The 20,907-nt window shown below is 46.3% G+C and overlaps 1 protein-coding gene across 1 annotated transcript in view; it reads left to right on the plus strand.

The window, feature by feature from the left end:
* macrod2 (mono-ADP ribosylhydrolase 2) overlaps positions 1–20,907 on the plus strand; it is a 1,280,596-nt gene that overhangs the window by 44,300 nt on the left and 1,215,389 nt on the right. The window contains exon 2 of the mRNA XM_038806992.1: positions 15,162–15,224. Coding sequence (XP_038662920.1) covers positions 15,162–15,224 — 63 coding nt within the window. The remainder of the gene's footprint in view (positions 1–15,161; positions 15,225–20,907) is intronic.

Raw genomic sequence — 20,907 nt, forward strand, 5'->3', positions numbered from 1 at the left:
AAGGAACATGCTTGCGTGCTTATTTGCTGAGATCATAATAGGACAGGATTGCTTGAGTTTGTAATAAAGGAATGGCTTTATTATACTTAAACCAATCTGAGTAGAATTTTAGAAATACAGCAGCTTTTGCAGGTGTACAGAGTGGGGAATGATAGGTTCACCAGACACTAGTCCATGTAAAAAAAAATTTTTTAAATGATAAAAGGTATACTATCTGCCATTTAGTGATTTGGTTGGCTTCAGACTGAACTTGATGGCCTGATGCATCTGATTTAAAGATGTAGACAATTGAGTTGGTTGTTCTTCAGGAGATGGAACTGCTGGGTTGGATTCTTTCAAGAAATCTCTTCTGCAGCAGTACGCCCCTGGATGATTACATTCACGAAATGGGGATCAAAGCTTATCAGGTAGATTGGAGGAAAAAAGGAGGTGGGTGGAGGACGCCAAATCGCTTGACCGCTGTTCTGCTGAGAAAATGTGCTTAAACACTGACAAGGGGTTGACTTGTCATATGACCTTCCTTCTCCAAGTGCAGGGGAATTTAAAAAAAACATTGTCCATGTATTCCAAAGGTGAGCTAACTTAGCCAGGGTCCCATTGTCCACAAGATTAATCTTTAAAGAAATTTTTTTTTTTTTTTTTTTTAAAAGAGTACCCAATTCATTTTTTCCAATTAAGGGGCAATTTAGCGTGGCCAATCCACCTACCCTGCACATCTTTGGGATGTGGGGGCAAAACCCACGCAAACACAGGGAGAATGTGCAAACTCCACACGGACAGGACCCAGAACCGGGATCGAACCTGGGACCTCGGCGCCGTGAGGCAGCAGGGCTTATACACTGCACCACCGTGCTGCCCCACATGATTAATCTTATTGGCCTGATTGCAACAGTTGAATACTTGGGGTGATTGCCATAGATGCCATGCTAATAATACAGGAGATTAGAGTCCTTTACACTCCCCTGAAGCACGGTAGCACAGCGATTAGCATTGCCTCACAGCGCCAGGGACCTGAGTTTGATTCCAGGCTTTGGATGTCGAGGCTGGAGTTTGCACGTTAGAATAATGGAATCCTCACAGTACGAAGGAAGCCATTCAGCACATAGTGTACTGACCCTTTGAAAGACCACCTACCTCTGCCCAATCCCTCAGTTTATTCCTGTAACCCCACCCAACCTTTGCTCACCTTTGGACTGTGGGAGGAATCCGGAGCACCCAGAGGAAACCCATGCAGACACGGGGCGAACGTGCAAACTCTGCACACGATAACCCAAGGTCGATTTTGAACCCGGATCCCTTGTTCTGTGCGAGGAAACTGAAGCACCCGGAGGAAACCTACGCAGACAGTGGTCCAAAGATGTGCAGGCTAAGTGTCCAAAGTTTGGGTGGACTGAATGACCTCCTGCACTGTGAGGACTGTGTAGGTTTCCTCCATGTGTTCCAGAGTCCTCCCACAGTCCAAGGCTCTGCAGGTTGGGTGGATTGGCCATTATCAATGAGCAGGGTTACGGGGATAGGGCCCGGGGGGGGGGTGTGTGCGTGTGTGTGTGTGTTACAAAAAACACATTTGAAGAGTTCAATTCAGGTTTCCAGTTGATGGATTAAAAATCACTATTTGGCATAAAGCATATTTTCACGACAGCATTTTATCGAACTGAACCACATTGCTATGTTAGTTGATCTTTTATGTTTGACAGAAGTCAAATAAATAAGACATCAGAGAGATTTGTACTTAAATTACACCCTGTCAATGCCTGCCAAAGAATATCAGGGTTGCTTTGTTTTGCTGCCCAATTGCTCATGTTGATAAGTGTCTGTTGAGTGCGGCGACGAACCATACAGATCAGGAATGTTCCCCAGGGTAGATTCCTGGCCTCTGCTGTTTGTTGATATCAGTCAGAGCAGCAGAACGAGTGCCACAATTAGCTTCAGTGCAAAGACCGCTAAGTGTGAGCTCTCAATTGCTACTAACTGCATCCTGCTGGAAAATACATATGGCTGAACCTCATGGAAAAGACTTGAAAGACACTTGGCTGTGATGCCCACAGAATGGATTAGCTTGCTACCACTTGCCAATGAAGTTCACCTGTGAAGATTGGTCATTTGGTGAGATGCGGGAAGAATGCCAACTGTGAAATCCCAGCCCCGCGTGGTTGATGGAATGAGAAGACCAAAGGCTACTGGACAAGACAACAAGGGCAAAAAACATTTACTTCATTCAATTTATAATGAAATGATCTGTGCTTCCGACCTAAATAAATTTGACGGGTTTCTGAATTATGCTGTCATGCTTGTGGTTTGAGGTCAACAGCACAATCTATTTAATTGTTGCCTTATAGTCCCTGGTGACAATCATCATTTTAATATTATGTGCAGTTTGTGTCTAATGTGCCCATTTCAGTGAGAGACTTTCTCCACCTACAATATTAGCATCCTTGTAATAATCTATTGATTTTTGCTGTAAATGAGACACAGCCCTATTTGACAAGGGGTCTGTCCAGTTTTGAGTGATATTTATTTGCTGAGAAACCAACATACACAGGAAAGGAACCAGAATACAGGACATCACAGGCCTAAAGGTTTTTTTTAATAAGTTGCCAAATCAAGAAATAGCGATGGGTGATATCGTACTTGAGTTTGAAAAACTTGAAAATCAGAAAAGTCAAGGGAAGTAACGAGGTCCACAGTTCTGAGACTTGAGTGTGAGTAAAGATCACAGGAATAAAGTGCATTTTGCTTAAATTGCACTCCAGAATATTTAGATTGGTTTATCAAGAACCAGCTCTGATGTAATGAGTTGAGCTGCCTCCCATAGAATTTACAGTGCAGAAGGAGGCTATTTGGCCCATCGAGTCTGCACCGGCTCTTGGTCCCAAGGTCCACATCTCCACCCTATCCCCATAACCCAGTAACCCCACCCAACACTAAGGGCAATTTTGAACACCAAGGGCAATTTATCATGGCCAATCCACCTAACCTGCATATCTTTGGACTGTGGGAGGAAACCGGAGCACCCGGAGGAAACCCACGCACACACAGGGAGAACGTGCAGACTCCGCACAGACAGTGACCCAAGCCGGGAATCGAACCTGGGACCCTGGAGCTGTGAAGCAATTGTGCTAATCGCTATGCTACGTGCTGCCCAAATATGATATGATCCCAATATGATCTAAATTTCTATGGTTCAAGTTTAAACACGACAAAATATCCTGCTCGGATTTTCTGGTTGTAATGGAGACGTAGTTTCAGTATTTTCTGTGAATCTGATAGCCACATGTACAAGTAAACAAGGAAATAAAGATGTTGCTGTGTCAGTAATTTCCTATTCCTTTGTTGAAGTCCCTGCAGATGGCAATCTTTCAAAATGTCTGAACTGACGGAAAATTCCTCTTTTCACAGAATCACAAGAGTTGTTACAGTACATAGGCCAGTCTGTCAAGTCCGTGCCAGCTTTCCGAATGAACAATTCACCTGTTGACATAACCCACCCCGCCCACTTTTCCCTGTAACCCTGCACACTCTTTCTTTTCGGATAAAAATCCAATTCTATTTTAAATGTCTCTATTGAATCTACCTCACCACACACTCGGGCAGCACGTTCCAGATCTTAACCACTCGCTGCATGAAAACATTTCTCATGTTTCCATTGCTTTGTTTGTGAATTACCTTAAACGTGTGCTCAGTCATTCTCGATCCTTCCACCAGTGGGAACAGTTTCCCCTGTCCAGACCCCTCATGATTTAAAAAAAATAAATTTAGAGTACCCAATTCATTTTTTCCAATTAAGGGTCAATTTAGCGTGGCCAATCCACCTACCCTGCACATCTTTGGGCTGTGGGGGCGAAACCCATGCAAACACGGGGAGAATGTGCAAACTCCACATGGACAGTGACCCAGAGCCGGGATCGAATCTGGGACCTTGACGCTGTGAATAATTGTGGCTAACCCACTGTGCCACTGTGCTGCCCATTTTTTTTAATACCTCCATCAAATCTCTTCTCTACCTTCTCCAAGAAAAAAAAAGTCCCAACTTCTCCCATCTATCTACATACCTGAAGTTTCATATCCATGGAACCATTCTCATGACTTTTCTTCGGCATGCCTTCACATCTTGACTGAAGTGTGGTGTTCAGTGCTGGATGCTAGCATTCAACCCCAGTTGAATGCTAGAATATTGATGTTAAAGCCACTGTGGAAAGTGATGCCTTGTCAATGAAGTGTAACTGAGGTTTTAGTTGTACTAAACCATAACTGCTGTTGAACAACCTCTCTGACCCTGGAAAACAGAATTTATCGTTGTCATTTTTTCCAATTATAATTCCATAACTGCTAAAATACCAAACATTAAAAAAATTTTCATGTTCCAATCTTTATTTTATTCTTGGTAAAATTTATGAAAGCTGAAGGATAATCGGTATATTTATGAGCTGGTGTGCTGTCTGAGAATATTTCATTGCGTTTCGCTGCTTACTTTATTTGATGACGTACTGTTGCTGGATGCCCGGAGATTCCCCTTGCTGGATGCCAGACTCCCATTAGCTTAAGGGTTTAAGCTAAAGGTTTGTGGGCTGCTTCCTTTTGAGGTCAGTGGTGAGTGCCATCGCTTCACCATTGTCCCCAAAGTTCGGGTCCTCACTTCTGTCACAGTACAGAACTGCTTCTAACCTGTCTCCAAATGAACAATTTCACTGCATGGTCACAAACCTTACGTCGGAAATGTCTCATGGCTGATGTACACATGTGGACCTCACAGTTGGGGAGAGTTTTACTTTGCAGTTGGCTGTGCTCCTGCTCAAATTATTTTTATGCTGGTTGTTTGGTCGTGCTTATTAGGTCCAGCATTTATTACAGGTGCAATTACGTGGCCCCATTACACTGTGGTGCAATAACCAAACATGCTTCTTTAATGTATTTTTGTTGAGAGTAATATTTAAAATAGCCAATGTTTTAGAATATAAAAAAAAGTCGAAGAGTGGCAGTATGTTTTTGCAGGGTTTGGTACGTTTCGGCGTGGCCAGTTTGGCGTAGCCGATTCGACGGAGGAATATTTCGGCGGAGGGACGTTTCGGCGTCAAATTAGTTATAGTCGCAAAATGTTTGTGCAGCCCATTTCTTGTATCTTTTCCTTCCAGCCGCCTCAGATATCGTGTTTGTGCACCAAACCGGGTCTCTTAAAGAAAGGCACCAACATTAAACCAGTTCGCCAGTGATCTACACTGCTGTCTGACTTTACACAGCCGGTGTTACTGAAGATATCGTGTTTGTGCACCAAGCCGGGTCTCTTAAAGAAAGCCGGTGTTACTGAAAGTATTGAAGCAGCTGCCCAGTGATCTACACTGCTGTCTGACTTAACACATTGTGTAAAGTCACAATATCTTCAGTAACACCGGCTGTGTAAAGTCACAATATCTTCAGTAACACCGGCTGTGTAAAGTCACAATATCTTCAGTAACACCGGCTGTGTAAAGTCACAATATCTTCAGTAACACCGGCTGTGTAAAGTCAGACCCGGTTTGGTGCACAAACACGATATCTTCAGTAACACCGGCTGTGTAAAGTCAGACCTGGTTTGGTGCACAAACACGATATCTTCAGTAACACCAGCTGTGTAAAGTCACAATATCTTCAGTAACATCGGCTGTGTAAAGTCACAATATCTTCAGTAACACCGGCTGTGTAAAGTCAGACCCGGTTTGGTGCACAAACACGATATCTTCAGTAACACCGGCTGTGTAAAGTCACAATATCTTCAGTAACACCGGCTGTGTAAAGTCAGACCCGGTTTGGTGCACAAACACGATATCTGAGGCGGCTGGAAGGAAAAGATACAAGAAATGGGCTGCACAAACATTTTGCGACTATAACTAATTTGACGTCCCTCCGCCGAAAATCTCCTCCGCCGAATCGGCCATGCTGAAACGTCCCATTCCAATCGGCTACTCCGAACTGGCCCCGCCGAATCGGCCATGCCGAACTGGCCATGCCGAAACGTCCCATCCCCGTTTTTGTAAACTGCATATAGCTTCACGCATCATAATCCGAATTCTGAAGGGATGCCAAACACGTGTGGGCTCCTTGTTTACATATGTAACGGCTGTATGTCTATTTGAGGTGGCTACCAGTGACACCCAATATTGGCCCCCAAAACATTTCTTTCTTATGGTTTGGACAGACTTCCACACTGGCCTTCCAAAGAGCCAGGACAGGCCTGATGGGTCAAACAGCCACCATCTGTGCTGTATCTGATAATTCTAAATTTTCAGTCCGGAGGTAATCATCAGTCGAACACCAGATAACTTCAAAGAACCTTTTATTTACCGTGGGGCTGCTACACAAGTGTAACTGAGTTACAACAAGTGAAAAGCAATTTTTTCTTAGTTACAGTTGACTATATATTATTACAAAACCCCTCAAACCTTTCAATCATGAGTCATACAATTAGCTCATTAAACCCCTCCTTCATGTAATTATTTCTTCCCATCATTAGTAATAGTTAGTTCACAAGTTTCATAGTATAGCTATTCTTTATCGAAAGTCCTGAGCAGTGAAGTTCTCACAAACAGTTACAGACTCCCACGGATAGTTCACCGGCTTTCCAGACAGCCAAGGCCGTGATAACCTTACTGATTATGGTCTATGGGTCGCTCTCTCGCATGCTCTCTCCAGCTTGCTCTATCGCACGCCCTTCTAGCTCGCTCCCTCGCGCGCCCTCTTGTTCTCTTTCACGCTCTTTTGCATTTTCATCACGCTCTCTGGCTCTCGCTCTCACGCGCTCTCTGGCTCTCGCTCTCTTGTGCGCACTCTGCCTCTCGCGCGCTCTCTCTGCCTCTCGCGCGCTCTCTGGCTCTCACTCTCACGCGCACTCTGCCTCTCGCGCGCTCTCTGGCTCTCGCTCTCACGCGCTCTCCGGCTCTCGCTCTCACGCGCTCTGTGGCTCTCGCTCGCACGCGCTCTCGCTCTCTTGTGCGCTCTCTGGCTCTCGTCTCGCGCGCTCTCTGCCTCTCGCGCTCTCTCTGCCTCTCGCGCTCTCTCTGCCCCTCGCGCTCTCTCTGCCCCTCGCGCTCTCTCTGCCCCTCGCGCTCTCTCTGCCCCTCGCGCGCTCTCTGCCCCTCGCACGCTCTCTGCCCCTCGCGTGCTCTCTGCCCCTCGCGCGCCCTCTGCCCCTCGCGCGCCTTCTGCCCCTCGCGCTCTCTCTCTGCCCCTCGCGCGCGCTCTCTGCCCTTCACGAGCGCTCTCTGCCCATCGCGCGCGCTCTCTGCCCCTCGCGCGTGCTCTCTGCCCCGCGCTCTCTGCCCCTCGCGCACGCGCTCTCTGCCCCTCGCGCGCGCTCTTGCTTTTTCTCTCTCGCGCGCGCTCTTGCTTTTGCTCTCGCGCGCTCTCTTGCTTTTGCTCTCTCGCGCGCTCTCTTGATTTTGTTCTCTCGCGCGCTCTCTTGCTTTTGCTCTCTCGCGCGCTCTCTTGCTTTTGCTCTCTCGCGCGCTCTCTCATGCGCTCTCTTGCTTTTGCTCTCTCGTGCGCTCTCTTGCTTTTGCTCTCGTGCGCTCTCTCATGCGCTCTCTTGCTTTTGCTCTCTCGTGCGCTCTCTGGCTTTTGCTCTCTCGTGCGCTCTCTCATGCGCTCTCTTGCTTTTGCTCTCGCGCGCTCTCTCGCGAGCTTTGTTGCTTTTCCGCTCTTGCGCTTTCTCGCGCGCTCTGTTGCTTTTGCTCTCTAGCGTGCTCTCTTGCTTTTGCTCCATCGCGCTCTCTCTCGCGTGCTCTCTTGCTTTTGCTCTCTCGCACGCTCTCTTGCTTTTGCTCTCTTGCGAGCTCTCCTCTTGCTCTCTCGCGCGCTCTCTTGCTTTTCCTCGCTCGCGCGCTCTCTTGCTTTTGCTCTCTTGCTTTTGCACTCTGGCGTTTGCTCTCTTGCTTTTGCTCTCTCCCTCGCGCTCTCTAAGGCGCACTCTCGCTTTTGCTCTCTCGCGCGCTCTCTTGCTTTTGCTCTCTCGTGCGCTCTCTCTTGCTTTTGCTCTCTCATGTGCTCTTGCTTTTGCTCTCTCACGCTCTCTTTTGCTTTTGCTCTCTCGTGCGCTCTCTCATGCGCTCTCTTGCTTTTGATCTTGTGTGCTCTCTCGTGAGCTTTGTTGCTTTTCCGCTCTCGCGCTTTCTCGCGCTCTCTTGCTTTTGCTCCCTCGTGCGCTCTCTTGCTTTTGCTCCCTTGTGCGCTCTCTCGCGAGCTTTGTTGCTTTTCCGCTCTCGCGCTTTCTCGCACGCTCTCTTGCTTTTTCTCCCTCGTGCGCTCTCTTGCTTTTGCTCCATCGCGCTCTCTTGCTTTTGCTCCATCGCGCTCTCTCGCGTGCTCTCTTGCTTTTGCTCTCTCGCGCGCTCTCTTGCTTTTGCTCTCTCGCGCGCTCTCTTGCTTTTGCTCTCTCGCGCGCTCTCTTGCTTTTGCTCTCTCGCGCGCTCTCTTGCTTTTGCTCTCTCGCGCTCTCTCTTGCTTTTGCTCTCTCGCGCGCTCTCTTGCTTTTGCTCTCTCGCGCTCTCTCTTGCTTTTGCTCTTTCGCTTTTGCTCTCTCGCGCTCTCTCTTGCTTCTGCTCTTTCGCTTTTGCTCTCTTGCTTTTCCTCTCTCACTCACGCACTCTCTTGCTTTTGCTCTCTCGTGTGCTCTCTTGCTTTTGCTCTCAAGCGCGCTCTCTTGCTTTTGCTCTCTCGCGCTCTCTCTCGCGCACTCTCTTGCGCTCTCTTGCGCTCTCTCACGCGCACTCGCTTTTTCTCTCTCGCGCGCTCTCTTGCTTTTGCTCTCTTGCTTTTGCTCTCTCGTGCGCTCTCTTGCTTTTGCTCTCTCGCGCGCTCTCTTGCTTTTGCTCTCTCGCGCGCTCTCTTGCTTTTGCTCTCTCGCGCGCTCTCTTGCTTTTGCTCTCTCGCGCGCTCTCTTGCTTTTGCTCTCTCGCGCGCTCTCTTGCTTTTGCTCTCTCGCGCGCTCTCTTGCTTTTGCTCTGTCGTGCGCTCTCTCGCGCGCTCTCTTGCTTTTGCTCTCTCGCGCACTCTCTTGCTTTTGCTCTCTCGCGCGCTCTCTTGCTTTTGCTCTCTCGCGCGCTCTCTTGCTTTTGCTCTCAAGCGCGCTCTCTTGCTTTTGCTCTCTCGCGCTCTCTCTTGCTTTTGCTCTCTCGCGCGCTCTCTTGCTTTTGCTCTGTCGTGCGCTCTCTCGCGCGCTCTCTTGCTTTTGCTCTGTCGTGCGCTCTCTCGCGCGCTCTCTTGCTTTTGCTCTGTCGTGCGCTCTCTCGCGCGCTCTCTTGCTTTTGCTCTCTCGCGCACTCTCTTGCTTTTGCTCTCTCGCGCGCTCTCTTGCTTTTGCTCTCTCGTGCGCTCTCTTGCTTTTGCTCTCTCGCGCGCTCTCTTGCTTTTGCTCTCTCGCGCGCTCTCTTGCTTTTGCTCTCTCGCGCGCTCTCTTGCTTTTGCTCTCTCGCGCGCTCTCTTGCTTTTGCTCTCTCGCGCGCTCTCTTGCTTTTGCTCTCTCGCGCGCTCTCTTGCTTTTGCTCTGTCGTGCGCTCTCTCGCGCGCTCTCTTGCTTTTGCTCTCTCGCGCACTCTCTTGCTTTTGCTCTCTCGCGCGCTCTCTTGCTTTTGCTCTCTCGCGCGCTCTCTTGCTTTTGCTCTCAAGCGCGCTCTCTTGCTTTTGCTCTCTCGCGCTCTCTCTTGCTTTTGCTCTCTCGCGCGCTCTCTTGCTTTTGCTCTGTCGTGCGCTCTCTCGCGCGCTCTCTTGCTTTTGCTCTGTCGTGCGCTCTCTCGCGCACTCTCTTGCTTTTGCTCTCTCGCGCGCTCTCTTGCTTTTGCTCTCTCGCGCGCTCTCTTGCTTTTGCTCTCTCGCGCGCTCTCTTGCTTTTGCTCTCAAGCGCGCTCTCTTGCTTTTGCTCTCTCGCGCTCTCTCTTGCTTTTGCTCTCTCGCGCGCTCTCTTGCTTTTGCTCTGTCGTGCGCTCTCTCGCGCGCTCTCTTGCTTTTGCTCTCTCGCGCGCTCTCTTGCTTTTGCTCTCTCGCGCACTCTCTTGCTTTTGCTCTCTCGCGCGCTCTCTTGCTTTTGCTCTCTCGCGCGCTCTCTTGCTTTTGCTCTCTCGCGCGCTCTCTTGCTTTTGCTCTCAAGCGCGCTCTCTTGCTTTTGCTCTCTCGCGCTCTCTCGCGCACTCTCTTGCGCTCTCTCATGCGCACTCCTGCTTTTGCTCTCTCGCGCGCTCTCTTGCTTTTGCTCTCTCGCGCGCTCTCTTGCTTTTGCTCTCTCGCGCGCTCTCTTGCTTTTGCTCTCAAGCGCGCTCTCTTGCTTTTGCTCTCTCGCGCTCTCTCGCGCACTCTCTTGCGCTCTCTCATGCGCACTCCTGCTTTTGCTCTCTCGCGCGCTCTCTTGCTTTTGCTCTCTCGCGCGCTCTCTTGCTTTTGCTCTCACGCGCTCTCTTGCTTTTGCTCTGTCGTGCGCTCTCTCGCGCGCTTTCTTGATTTTCGCTCTAGCGCTCTGTTGCGCTCTCTCGCGCGCTCTCTTGCTTTTGCTCTCTTGCGCGCACCCTTGCTGTTGCTTTTGCGCGTGCTCTCGCGTACTCTCTTGCTTTTGGTCTCGCGCGCTATCTCGCGCACTTTCTTGCTTTTCCGTTCTCGCGCGCTGTCTTGCTTTTGCTCTCTCGCGAGCTCTCTTGCTTTTGCTCTCTCGCGAGCTCTCTTGCTTTTGCTCTCTCGCGCGCTCGCATGCTTTTGCTCATCGCTCTCTCTTGCTTTTGCTCTCTCGCGCGCTCTCTTGCTTTTGCTCTTTTGCGCGCTCTCTTGCTTTTGCTCTCTCGCACGCTTTCGTGCTTTTGCTCTCTCCCGCGCTCTCTTGCTTTTGCTCTCTTGCGTGCTCTCTTGCTTTTGCTCTCTCTTGCGCTCTCTTGCTTTTGCTGTCTCACGCGCTCTCTTGCTTTTGCTCTTTTGCGCGCTCTCTTGCTTTTGCTCTCTAGCACGCTTTCGTGCTTTTGCTCTCTCCCGCGCTCTCTTGCTTTTGCTCTCTCGCGCGCTCTCTTGCTTTTGCTCTCTCTTGCGCTTTCTCTCATACAAGATACAGACCACAGCGCCGCTCCCGACAGCCCTGGGGAGCTTTTCGGGGAGTCCGGTTGTAATAGCGTCGTTAAAAATCTGGAGGCAGTTTCAACAGCACTTCGGGTTGGGGGCAGGGATCAAGGGAAATGCCGATTTGGGGGAACCGTAGATTTGAGCCAGGGAAGTGGGATGGAAATTTCTGGAGATGGGAGGAGAAAGGAATTAGGACACTAAAAGATTTGTTTCTTGGCGGTCGTTTTGCGAGATTGAAGGAGCTGGGAACGAAGTATAGGCTGGAGCAGGGGGAAATATTTAGATGCATGCAGGTTCGAGACTTTGCCAGAAGGGAGATAGAGCTTCCCAGGAGAGCAGAGTTCCACATTATGGAGGAGATAGTGACGACAGGGGGACTGGAGAAGGGAATAGTATCGATGGTTTACGGGGCTATTTTGGAGGAGGAGAAGGCGCCGCTCGAAGGGAGCAAGACAAAATGGGAGGAAGAATTGGGAGAGGGTATGGAGGAGGGGTTCTGGTGTAAGGTGCACCGGAGGGTGTGACGCCTCCACCTAGTGTGTATAGAGCACATCTTACAAGGGCGAGGATGAGCTGGCTCTTTGAGGGGGTAGAGGATGTATGTGAACGTTGCGCGGGGGCCCCCGCAAACCACGTTCATATATTTTGGTCCTGTACAAAGCTGCAGGATTACTGGAAGGAGGTTTTTCGGGTAATCTCTAAGATACTGCATGTGAAACTGGACCCGGGCCCTTGGGAGGCCATATTCGGGGTGTTGGACCAGCCGAGGTTGATAACGTGCGTGGAGATAGATGTTGTAGCCTTCGCCTCATTGATCGTCCAAAGGCGGATCTTGTTAGGGTGGAGATCAACCTCTCCACCCTGTGCCCTGGCGTGGCGGGGGGACCTGCTGGAACTCTTGATGCTTGAAAAGGTCAAATTTGAACTGAGGGAGAGCAGCACGATGGCGCAGTGGGTTAACACTGTGGCCTCACAGCGCCGAGGTCCCAGGTTCGATCCCAGCTCTGGGTCACTGTCCATGTGGAATTTGCACATTCTCCCCTTTTTGCATGGGTTTCGCCCCCACAACCCAAAAATGTGCAAGCTAGGTGGCTTAGCCACGCTACGTTGTCCCTCAATTGGAAAAAATTAATTGGGTACTCTAAATTAAAAAAAAAAAAAATTGGAACTGAGGGGAAGGATGGAGGGGTTCTACAATTCATGGGTGTTATTCATCATGCACTTTGAAGAATTGGATCACATCGAACATTAGGGGTAGGGTTGGGAGGGATGGGGGAGGGGGTCTGTATGTGTTAATGGTGATTATGGGTGATTCCTGATTCCTTTTTGTGATTTGTTTATGTTAACATGCAGTCGAATGTCTGGGGTTTGGTGGGAGGATGGGATCGTTGTTATTAATATGGGGATTGACATTACATTTGTTACTGATTATTGTTTATTGTTCTGTGTAAATTTGGGAGAAAATGAAAAAGGAGGAGAATAAAAAATAAATAAATAACAGATACAGACCAGCAACACTGAGGGGAAAGGGTGGTGGAAAGGGAAAGAAAATATGAGAAAAATAAAAGGATAAGGATCCTTGATGCACACGATGACTTTCAGTCAATGTCTTTATGAAGTTCAGGCTTTCGTTTCTGCCTTCTGGGCTTGAAATGATTTTCTCTGGCAAGGTTGTCTACTTTCTCTGCAGACTCCGCATCATTTCATGTTCACAACAAAGGAAGTGCCAGGCACTCACTGCCTTCAGAACAATAAAGCAGTTCTTTCATTTCTGCCAGCATTGGGGAAAGGAGGAGTTCCTTTTGCATTCAAGGTCCATAAACTTGCTCGCAGAAAACACTACGAAGCAACCAACCATCGTTGTCAGGCAGAACACTGTACCTGGCCAATCCACCGGCTGCCAGTTAATTAATCAAATCGAGTTCCTCCAAAGCTGGTTCCTATGATCCACTTGGTGCGGAGGAGTCTGGTTTCTCCGATCCAAAACACAAAACTTGGGAACAGCAAGCAGGCTGTTTAAACAGTGTCTTCTGTTTAAAGGTACATTCCAATTATGAGTCCACAGACCAAAAATAATAAAATAAAATAAATGGGAATAAAGAAAATAACAGGAAGGACTTTTGCACCATTCAGCAGTTGTTTGCATTGCTTTGCAACCACCACCAGTCATGTGGGAGGGAAAAATCAAATTTTAACAAAAGCCTGGGTAAATCTGGGATTTGGTGTTTGGGGGAGGCTTATGTGGAAATGTTTGGAAATTGCTTTCCATTTTTGGAAGGAGAATAAACAACCTGGCCCCAGGATCGCGCACTGATCTTGAGATACATCATCCAGCATACCTTTTAGCCTCCAGATCGCACCCAGTTCCTTTTAGAATGTCTGCAGCGACTGCAGACTCGCTGTGCAAATTGGCAACTCACCCCAAAGATATAGGCGGCATGGTGGCACAGTGTTTTGCACTGTTGCCTCACAGCGCCAGGGGCCCGGGTTCAATTCCTTCCTTGGGTGACTGTGTGGAGTTTGTACGTTCTCCCAGTGTCTGCATGGGTTTCCTCCGGATGCTCCGCTTTCTCCCACGGTCCAAAGATGTGCGGGTTAGGTGGATTAGTCATGCTAAATTGTGTGTAGTGTCCAAAGGTTAGGTGAGGTTAAGGGGTTGCAGGGATAAGATGGGGGAGTGGGCCTAGATAGGGGGGTGTTCTTTCAGACCCGATGGGCTGAATGGCCTCTTTCTGCAGGAGGGCTTCTATGATATGGCATCTTTTGGAGAAAAAGAAAATTCCAAATAAAAACAAAATGCTGTGGATGCTGGAGATTTGCAATAAAAACAAAGTGTTAGAAAATCTGAGCATATCTGGCAGCATCTGTGGAAAGAGAAACAGAGTTAATGATTCGGGTCCAATATGATTCTAAACATTAAATCTGTTTCTCCCTCCACAGCTGCTTCCAGGCCTGCTGAGTTTTTCCAGCACTTTCTATTGTAATGTAGCATCCAATCTGTTCTGCTTGGCTAATTTACCTGCTTATGGAGTAAAAGGAATCATCAATCTCTGCTTATATGATTTATTAACCTTGTGGCCTGATTCGAAACCCCTTCCAGGGACTCCCACAATTTGAGGGGATTAACTAGACACCGTATTTTACATGATGTCTCACCGATGTCTTGTGCAAGGACACTATAGTGCTGTTGGTTTTATATCGGATCAACTTAACTATACATCCCAATGGATATGCTTTCATACATATGCGCGCTCACTTTTCTTTAAGAGAGACACACACATATAAATATACATTTGTAAGGTTTTTATGTAGCACAGCAGGTCGGGATAAACTTTGGTGAGTGGGTCAGTAACTGAAGGTCAAATTGGCAAAATAGCCAGACAGAAATTTCTTCACATGGTTTTTTTCTGATTTGGAGGGCATGATGAAAGATGTTAGAAGCAGATTCTGTAGAAACTTTCTAAAGGCAACTGAAGATGACTAATTTTTAGCACTATGGAGAAAAAGCTGCGGTACGGGTCAAATTGGACAACTCTCTCCAAGAGCCGGTACTGGCACAATAGGCTGAATGGTCTCTTTCTGCATTTGAGAATCAATGCTTCATTGCTTTCAGCATGATCTGTGAGCCTTTTGGTACATCTCGACTCTAATATCCAGGCCTCTTTCCTGCTCAAAAGATTTCAATTCCGAATCTGGTATGGCATGCACATAACTGGCATTATTCCTACCCATGAACATTAGAGTATGTTTATCTACCCTAAATACCATCTGCCACTTGCTAACACACATCAAAAATTAATATTTTCTCATTTTGGGATTGTAATGTACTCCCCGTGTCAGATGCACACTTACAGGCAGCATCCCAATATCTTCATCTGGATTTTGCTACCAAGGTACAGGTTCTGCTGGTTAAATTTAATTAAAGTTATGCAAGGAGGAGGGCGCAGCAACAAATCAGGGAAGGTTTGTTACGGCATGTAAGATATCAATCTGTTGGCATCGAAATGTAAAATTGCCAAATGGTGCTCACATACAAACTGATTTTTTTATTCGTATTTAACACCTTGAAATTATGTATTTTTATCTTCTCAATACAGATTCTTTCGATGATGGAATTGTACACCTGAAGGATATTTCAGTATGGAGAGAAGAGGCAAAAAGTAAGTAGCTTTTATTTGAAACCTGCTTAGTTGTTTTGGGATTTAATTTTAACAGGATCTTCAAAATTAATGAAAACATCAAGAATTGAGTGCAGAAATAAACACAAGGTAATGTAGAAATATCATATATTTGAGCATTGTGATAAGTGTGATTTAGATCAACTGAGACATGTTCAGGAGCTGTATCTAAAGGACGCATAACCTACTTGTTTATATTCTTGACCTTTAGCATGTTTGACAGCTAACATAAAGAGATTGGATGGTAGTAAGCCTTCCACTAGCACAAACACATCCCGTTTATTTCCCATACAATGACAAAACATGCACCCTTTATATGTGTTCTTTTCTTTCGAAAGGTTATATCTTTTTTAAAATTCATTTTTACGAGATGTGGGCTTCGCTGCCTCGGCCAACATTTGATGCCCATCCCTAATTACCCTTGAGAAGATGGTTGTGAGCTGATTTCTTGAACGGCTGCAGTCTTTGTGGTGTAGGTACACCTGTAGTGCTGTCAGGGAGAGAGTTCAGGAATTTGATTCAGTGACGGTGAAGGAACGCCTATATGTTTCCAAGTTAGGATGGTGAGTGACTTGGAGGGGAACTTCCAGGTGGTGGTGGTGTTCCCATGTGTCTGCTGCCCTTGTCCTTCTAGATGGTAGTGATTGTGGGTTTGGAAGGTGCTGCTGAAGGAACCTTGGTGAGTTCCTGCCGTGCATCTTGTCAATGGTACACACTGCTGCTACTATGCATTGGTTGTGGAGAGAATGAATTATTGTGGAAGGGGAACAGTCAAGCGGACTGCTTTGACCTGGATGGTGTTGAGCATCTTGAGTGTTACTGGAGCTGCACTCACCCAGGCAAGTGGAGAGTATTCCATCACACTCCTGACTTGTGCCTTGTTGATGGTGGACAGGCTTCCCGGAGTTCAGAGGTAAGTTACTCATCGCAAGATTCATAGCCTATGACCTGCTTTTGTAGCCACAGTATTTATATGACAAGTGCAGTTCAGTTTCTGGTCAGTGATACCCCCTTGGATGTTCATAGTGGGAAATTCACTGATGGTAATGCCATTGAATGTCAAGGGGCGATTGTTTGATTCTCTCTTATTGGATTTATTTCTTATTGGATTTTTTTCTCCAAAAGGGGCAGCACTGTGGCACAGTGGTTAGCACTGCTGGGTCATAGCTACAGGGTCCCGGGTTCAATTCCGGCCTCGGGTGACTGTCTGTGTGGAGTTTGCATTTTCTCCCTGTGTCTGCGTGGGTTTCCTCCGGGTGCTCTGGTTTCCTCCCAACAGTCCAAAGATATGCAGGTTAGGTGGATTGATCACGCTAAATTGCTGCTTAGTGTCCAAAAGGTTAAGTAGGGTTACTGGGTTATGGGGATAGGATGGAGGCGTGGGCTTAAGTAGGGTGCTCTTTCCAAGGGCTGGTGCAGACTCGATGGGCCAAATGACCTCCTTCTGCATTGTAAATTCTATGAATTAAGTGAACATTTATATTTTGAAAAGGTGTGAAGGAGTGCTGCTGTGTTTTGTTTACAGTAGTCAAGTCCACTCATGGCAACCCAGTTTATACAAGGAGCCTAAAACAGACCTGATTAGTGCCTGTTTTAGATGGCGTCCAGCGAAACCTGATGATTGGACGTGGATCCCCAAAATTTCGAGCCGTCATCTTCACTTGTAGAATTCCAGTGCAAGTCTGAAGAGGCAAGAGGAGCATGTTTACACCTCAATGATTGAGTATCTCAAATAGTTATATAGGGGCTTGAGTCAACTGGAATTCACTATATTCCTAATCTAACAAAGCTTCTAAAATATTCAACAATGAAATAGATCTGGCAGCATCTATGGAGAGAAAAGCAGAAGTTAACGCTTCAAGTTTGTATGACTCTTCTCAAATGTTCTGCTGGGGAAGGCTATATCCTGATATTGTGGCATTGCAAGTCAGAAACTAGGTTTTTCCTCATTGTACATAGTTTGCTAAAAGGTTCAAGAGAAATTATAATGAGAGAATTATCTCTTGTTATCTAGCTGCAATGGTATGGGAATGTTTCCACCATGCAGGGGATCTCGAACTAAGAGTCATTGTCTCAGGATAAGGGGTTAGAACTGAGATGAGGCTAAATTTCTTCATTAAAATGGATGGAGATCTTTACAATTCTCTACTCCACAGAACTGTGGCTGCTTAGTCATTGCGTATGTTCAAGTCTAGGGTCAATAAATTTGGGGCACTGAGGAAATCAAGGATTTGGGAATAGGGCAGGAAAGTGGATCTGAAGTCAAAGATCAGCCATGATCTCAGTGAATGTCACGGCAAGTTTTAGGGACTCTATGGCTTACTCCGGTTTCTTAATGTTTGCAAAAAATATAATAATCTAGTCATAAGTTATTTGCTTTGTTTATATATGGGAACTATATTCACCAATTTACACTTTATTTTGTTTCAAGTACTACATAATGGTTTATAGATATAGTTCACTCAGCAAGATGTCATTTTTGCAGTTACAGACATTAAATTGCAACTTGCTGCATCACCAAGTAATATAGATTTGAGTTCCTAAATTCCCCTCTCGAATTGAAGAGCCTGCACTAATCATCTGCACCTTCTTGGAGTTGGCTTTTGAGTACCTATGACACATAGGTCAGTGCAGAACTTCACCCTTGCCCTTTGAATACAGAAAGTTGAGTGCTCTTGGAAGAGGACTTAAGAGAAAATTAATTGCTCCTAGAAATGTTTTCAACTGATAATTTGCCGTTAACTAAGTCCTAACCAGTTTCATGTCCTTTTCAACAACAACTTGTGTTTACTTGGCCCTTTTAAGGTAGCAAAATGTCCCGAGGCACTTCACAGGAGTGTCATCAAATAGAATTTGACATTGAGCCACATAACTAGATATTTGGAGAGGTTACAAAGAGCATCTTAACAGAGAGATAGAGGAGGAAAGGTTCAAGAGAGAATTTTAGAGCTTCGGACCTTGGCTGACAATGGTGGAGCACGAGATAAAATTGGAGGTGTCTAGAGATGTTTGGGGGTTGTAGGGCCCGGGTGTGAAATAACGATAATGGGCATTTCCTAGCTTATTTCTATTCATTGCCAAATAGCTACATGAAACAATATTAGTAACAGCTACTAGCCAGAATTATTCTGGTACAGTATTCTATTCATTTGCGATTGCTTCTGGTTCTAATCCTAAATTGATGCCTCCTTGTTCTTGATGGAAATTATAAAACCTCTGACAACTCGGTAGTAACTATGTAAGCAGAAGATGGTGTTTAGTTACTTTAAAGTTTTGTGCAGCTTTGTTCCCATCTTGCAGGGGTTCCTTCCATTACAAATGAGACAAATTCAATATCAGGAGAATTGCACCAAGTCACATAACAGAGCATTATGATTCCCAATGCAGGCTGTCTTGTACTTTGTATTTAATCTGAAATATATGGAGTCGGAAATTGTGTAAAACACCAGGGTATTTAACCTGATATTGTGTCTCAATTTTTATTAGAACGATCAAACCTGTATCTTTGTACAAATCTGCAATGCTTAACTGGCACTCCAGTTAAAATTGCAATGAAATCTGCCGTCCTCTTTTTTTTCCCCTCCTAATATCTTTCCTTCCCCTTAATAACCCCACTCTGTGGGTGTCCAGAAGCATGATGATGGAACACCAAGCATGCAGATAGAAAAAATGAATGTCCTAAATTCATATTGTAAGAGAAATTAATATAAAATTTTTCATCTCCCCGCTTGAGTAAACTCTTGTAGAAATCAGGAAGCAGTTTTGAGATTTATTGAAACAGCAATATGAAATAAAGCGTACAATTGTAAAAGCTGATGCAGGAGCAAAGGGACCTGGGGTATATGTGCAAAAACCATTGAAAGTGGAAGGGCAGTTGAGTAAGTGGTTAAAAGGGCATGTGGAATCATGGGATTAAAAAAAAAAGTATTTTTATTGCACAAATTTAAGATTTGTACAGTTTACAACAAATCCACAAACATCTCCAACCAATGAAGCCTCCGACCCCACCCTCAGCAGTCAACGATAACCAACTTCCCAAAATGCAACCACCCCCCCCCCCCCCTCCTCAAAGCTCCAGCAGGTCCTCCTGCCACGCTACCCCCAAAATGGTGCTGACCACTGTCCTCCAAAACCTTTCCAGCTTTGAGGATGCCCAAAACGTATTCACATGGTTTGCAGCCCCCCCCCCCCCACACACACACACACACACACTCCACCCTTTCAAACAGCCTTAATCCCCTCCACGGACACCCCACCCTCCTCTAAAATCTTCCCATAAAACGCCGAGATGACTCCCCTCTCCAAACCCCCCCCCCCCCACCCCAGCTGACAGTACCGCCTTCAATATATAACTCAAAGACCTTTCTTAATTTTATGTATAAACTGTTAATTGAAAAGCTGTTCTTTCCTTGGAAGTTAATGGAATAAATTCAGTGTTAATAATAAAGTTTGGTTTAATAAAAAAATGCCCATCTGTCAGTGGGATCATTCCTGGAGTGAAGTATCCTTTCCTCAGTTTACAAAATTCAAAAATTGTTGGGGTCTCCTCCGATTTCCAAAAATAAATTGGTGCCTGGTCAGGGTGCTGTAACAATAGAGGAATTCAGTACAGAAGTTAGGAAGTTATGATGAACCTTTATGCAAGATTGATTTAGCCTCCAAATATTCTGTCCAAATCTGGACACCATATATTAAGAAGGATGTAAAGGCTTTAGAGAGGTGGGGAGAAGATTTAGAAGAATGGTTCCAGGGGTGAGGGACGAGAGTGGATACATTGGAGAGGCTTGGGTTGTTCGCCTTGGGAGTGGAGACGGTAGAAAGGAGTTTTGCTGGAAGTGTTCAAAATATTGAGTAGAGGTAGTGGATAGAGAGAGACTATTTAAAGGAATTGTGGGTACAATTTTAATACGTACATATGGACAGACCAAATTTAGGAGCAGGACGAAGCCACTTGACCCCTTGAGCCTGCAAAACCATTCAATATGGCTGATCTGATTGCAACCTCAACCCCACATTCCTGCTTACTCCTGGTACCCTTTCAGCACCCCCCCCTCTTATCAAGAATCTATTTAGCTTTCCCTTAAAAAAAATATTTTTAAAACTCTGCTTCCACCACCTTATAAGGAAAGTAATTCCAAAGAGTTGTCTTAAATAATAATAATCATCTTTATTAGTGTCACAAGTAAGCTGACATTAATACTGCAATGAAGTTACTGTGAAAATCCCCTAGTTGCCACACTCCGGTGCCTGTCCGGGTACACTGAGGCGGAATTCAGACTGTCCAATTCGGCTAACAAGCAAGTCTTTCAGGACTTGTGGGACGAAACCGGAGCACCCGGAGGAATCCCATGCAGACACAGGGAGAACCTGCAGACTCCACACAGACTCTTAGCCCAAGCCGGGAATTGAACCCGGGTCCCTGGCGCTGTGAAGCAACAGTGCTAACCACTGTGCTGATATAAATGGGCGACCCCTTATTTTTAAACTGAGACCCCTAGTTTTAGATTCTCCCACAAACGGAAACATCCTCCTCACATCCACCCTGTCAAGACCCCTCCGGATCTTCTACATTTCAATTAAGTCACCTTTTACTCTTCTAAACGTCACTAAATATAAGCCTAACTTGCCCAATGTTTCGTCTTAAGACAACCCACCCATTCCAAAT

Source organism: Scyliorhinus canicula, chromosome 1 (genome assembly GCF_902713615.1).
Source record: "Scyliorhinus canicula chromosome 1, sScyCan1.1, whole genome shotgun sequence".
NCBI classification, from domain to species: Eukaryota; Metazoa; Chordata; class Chondrichthyes; order Carcharhiniformes; family Scyliorhinidae; genus Scyliorhinus; species Scyliorhinus canicula.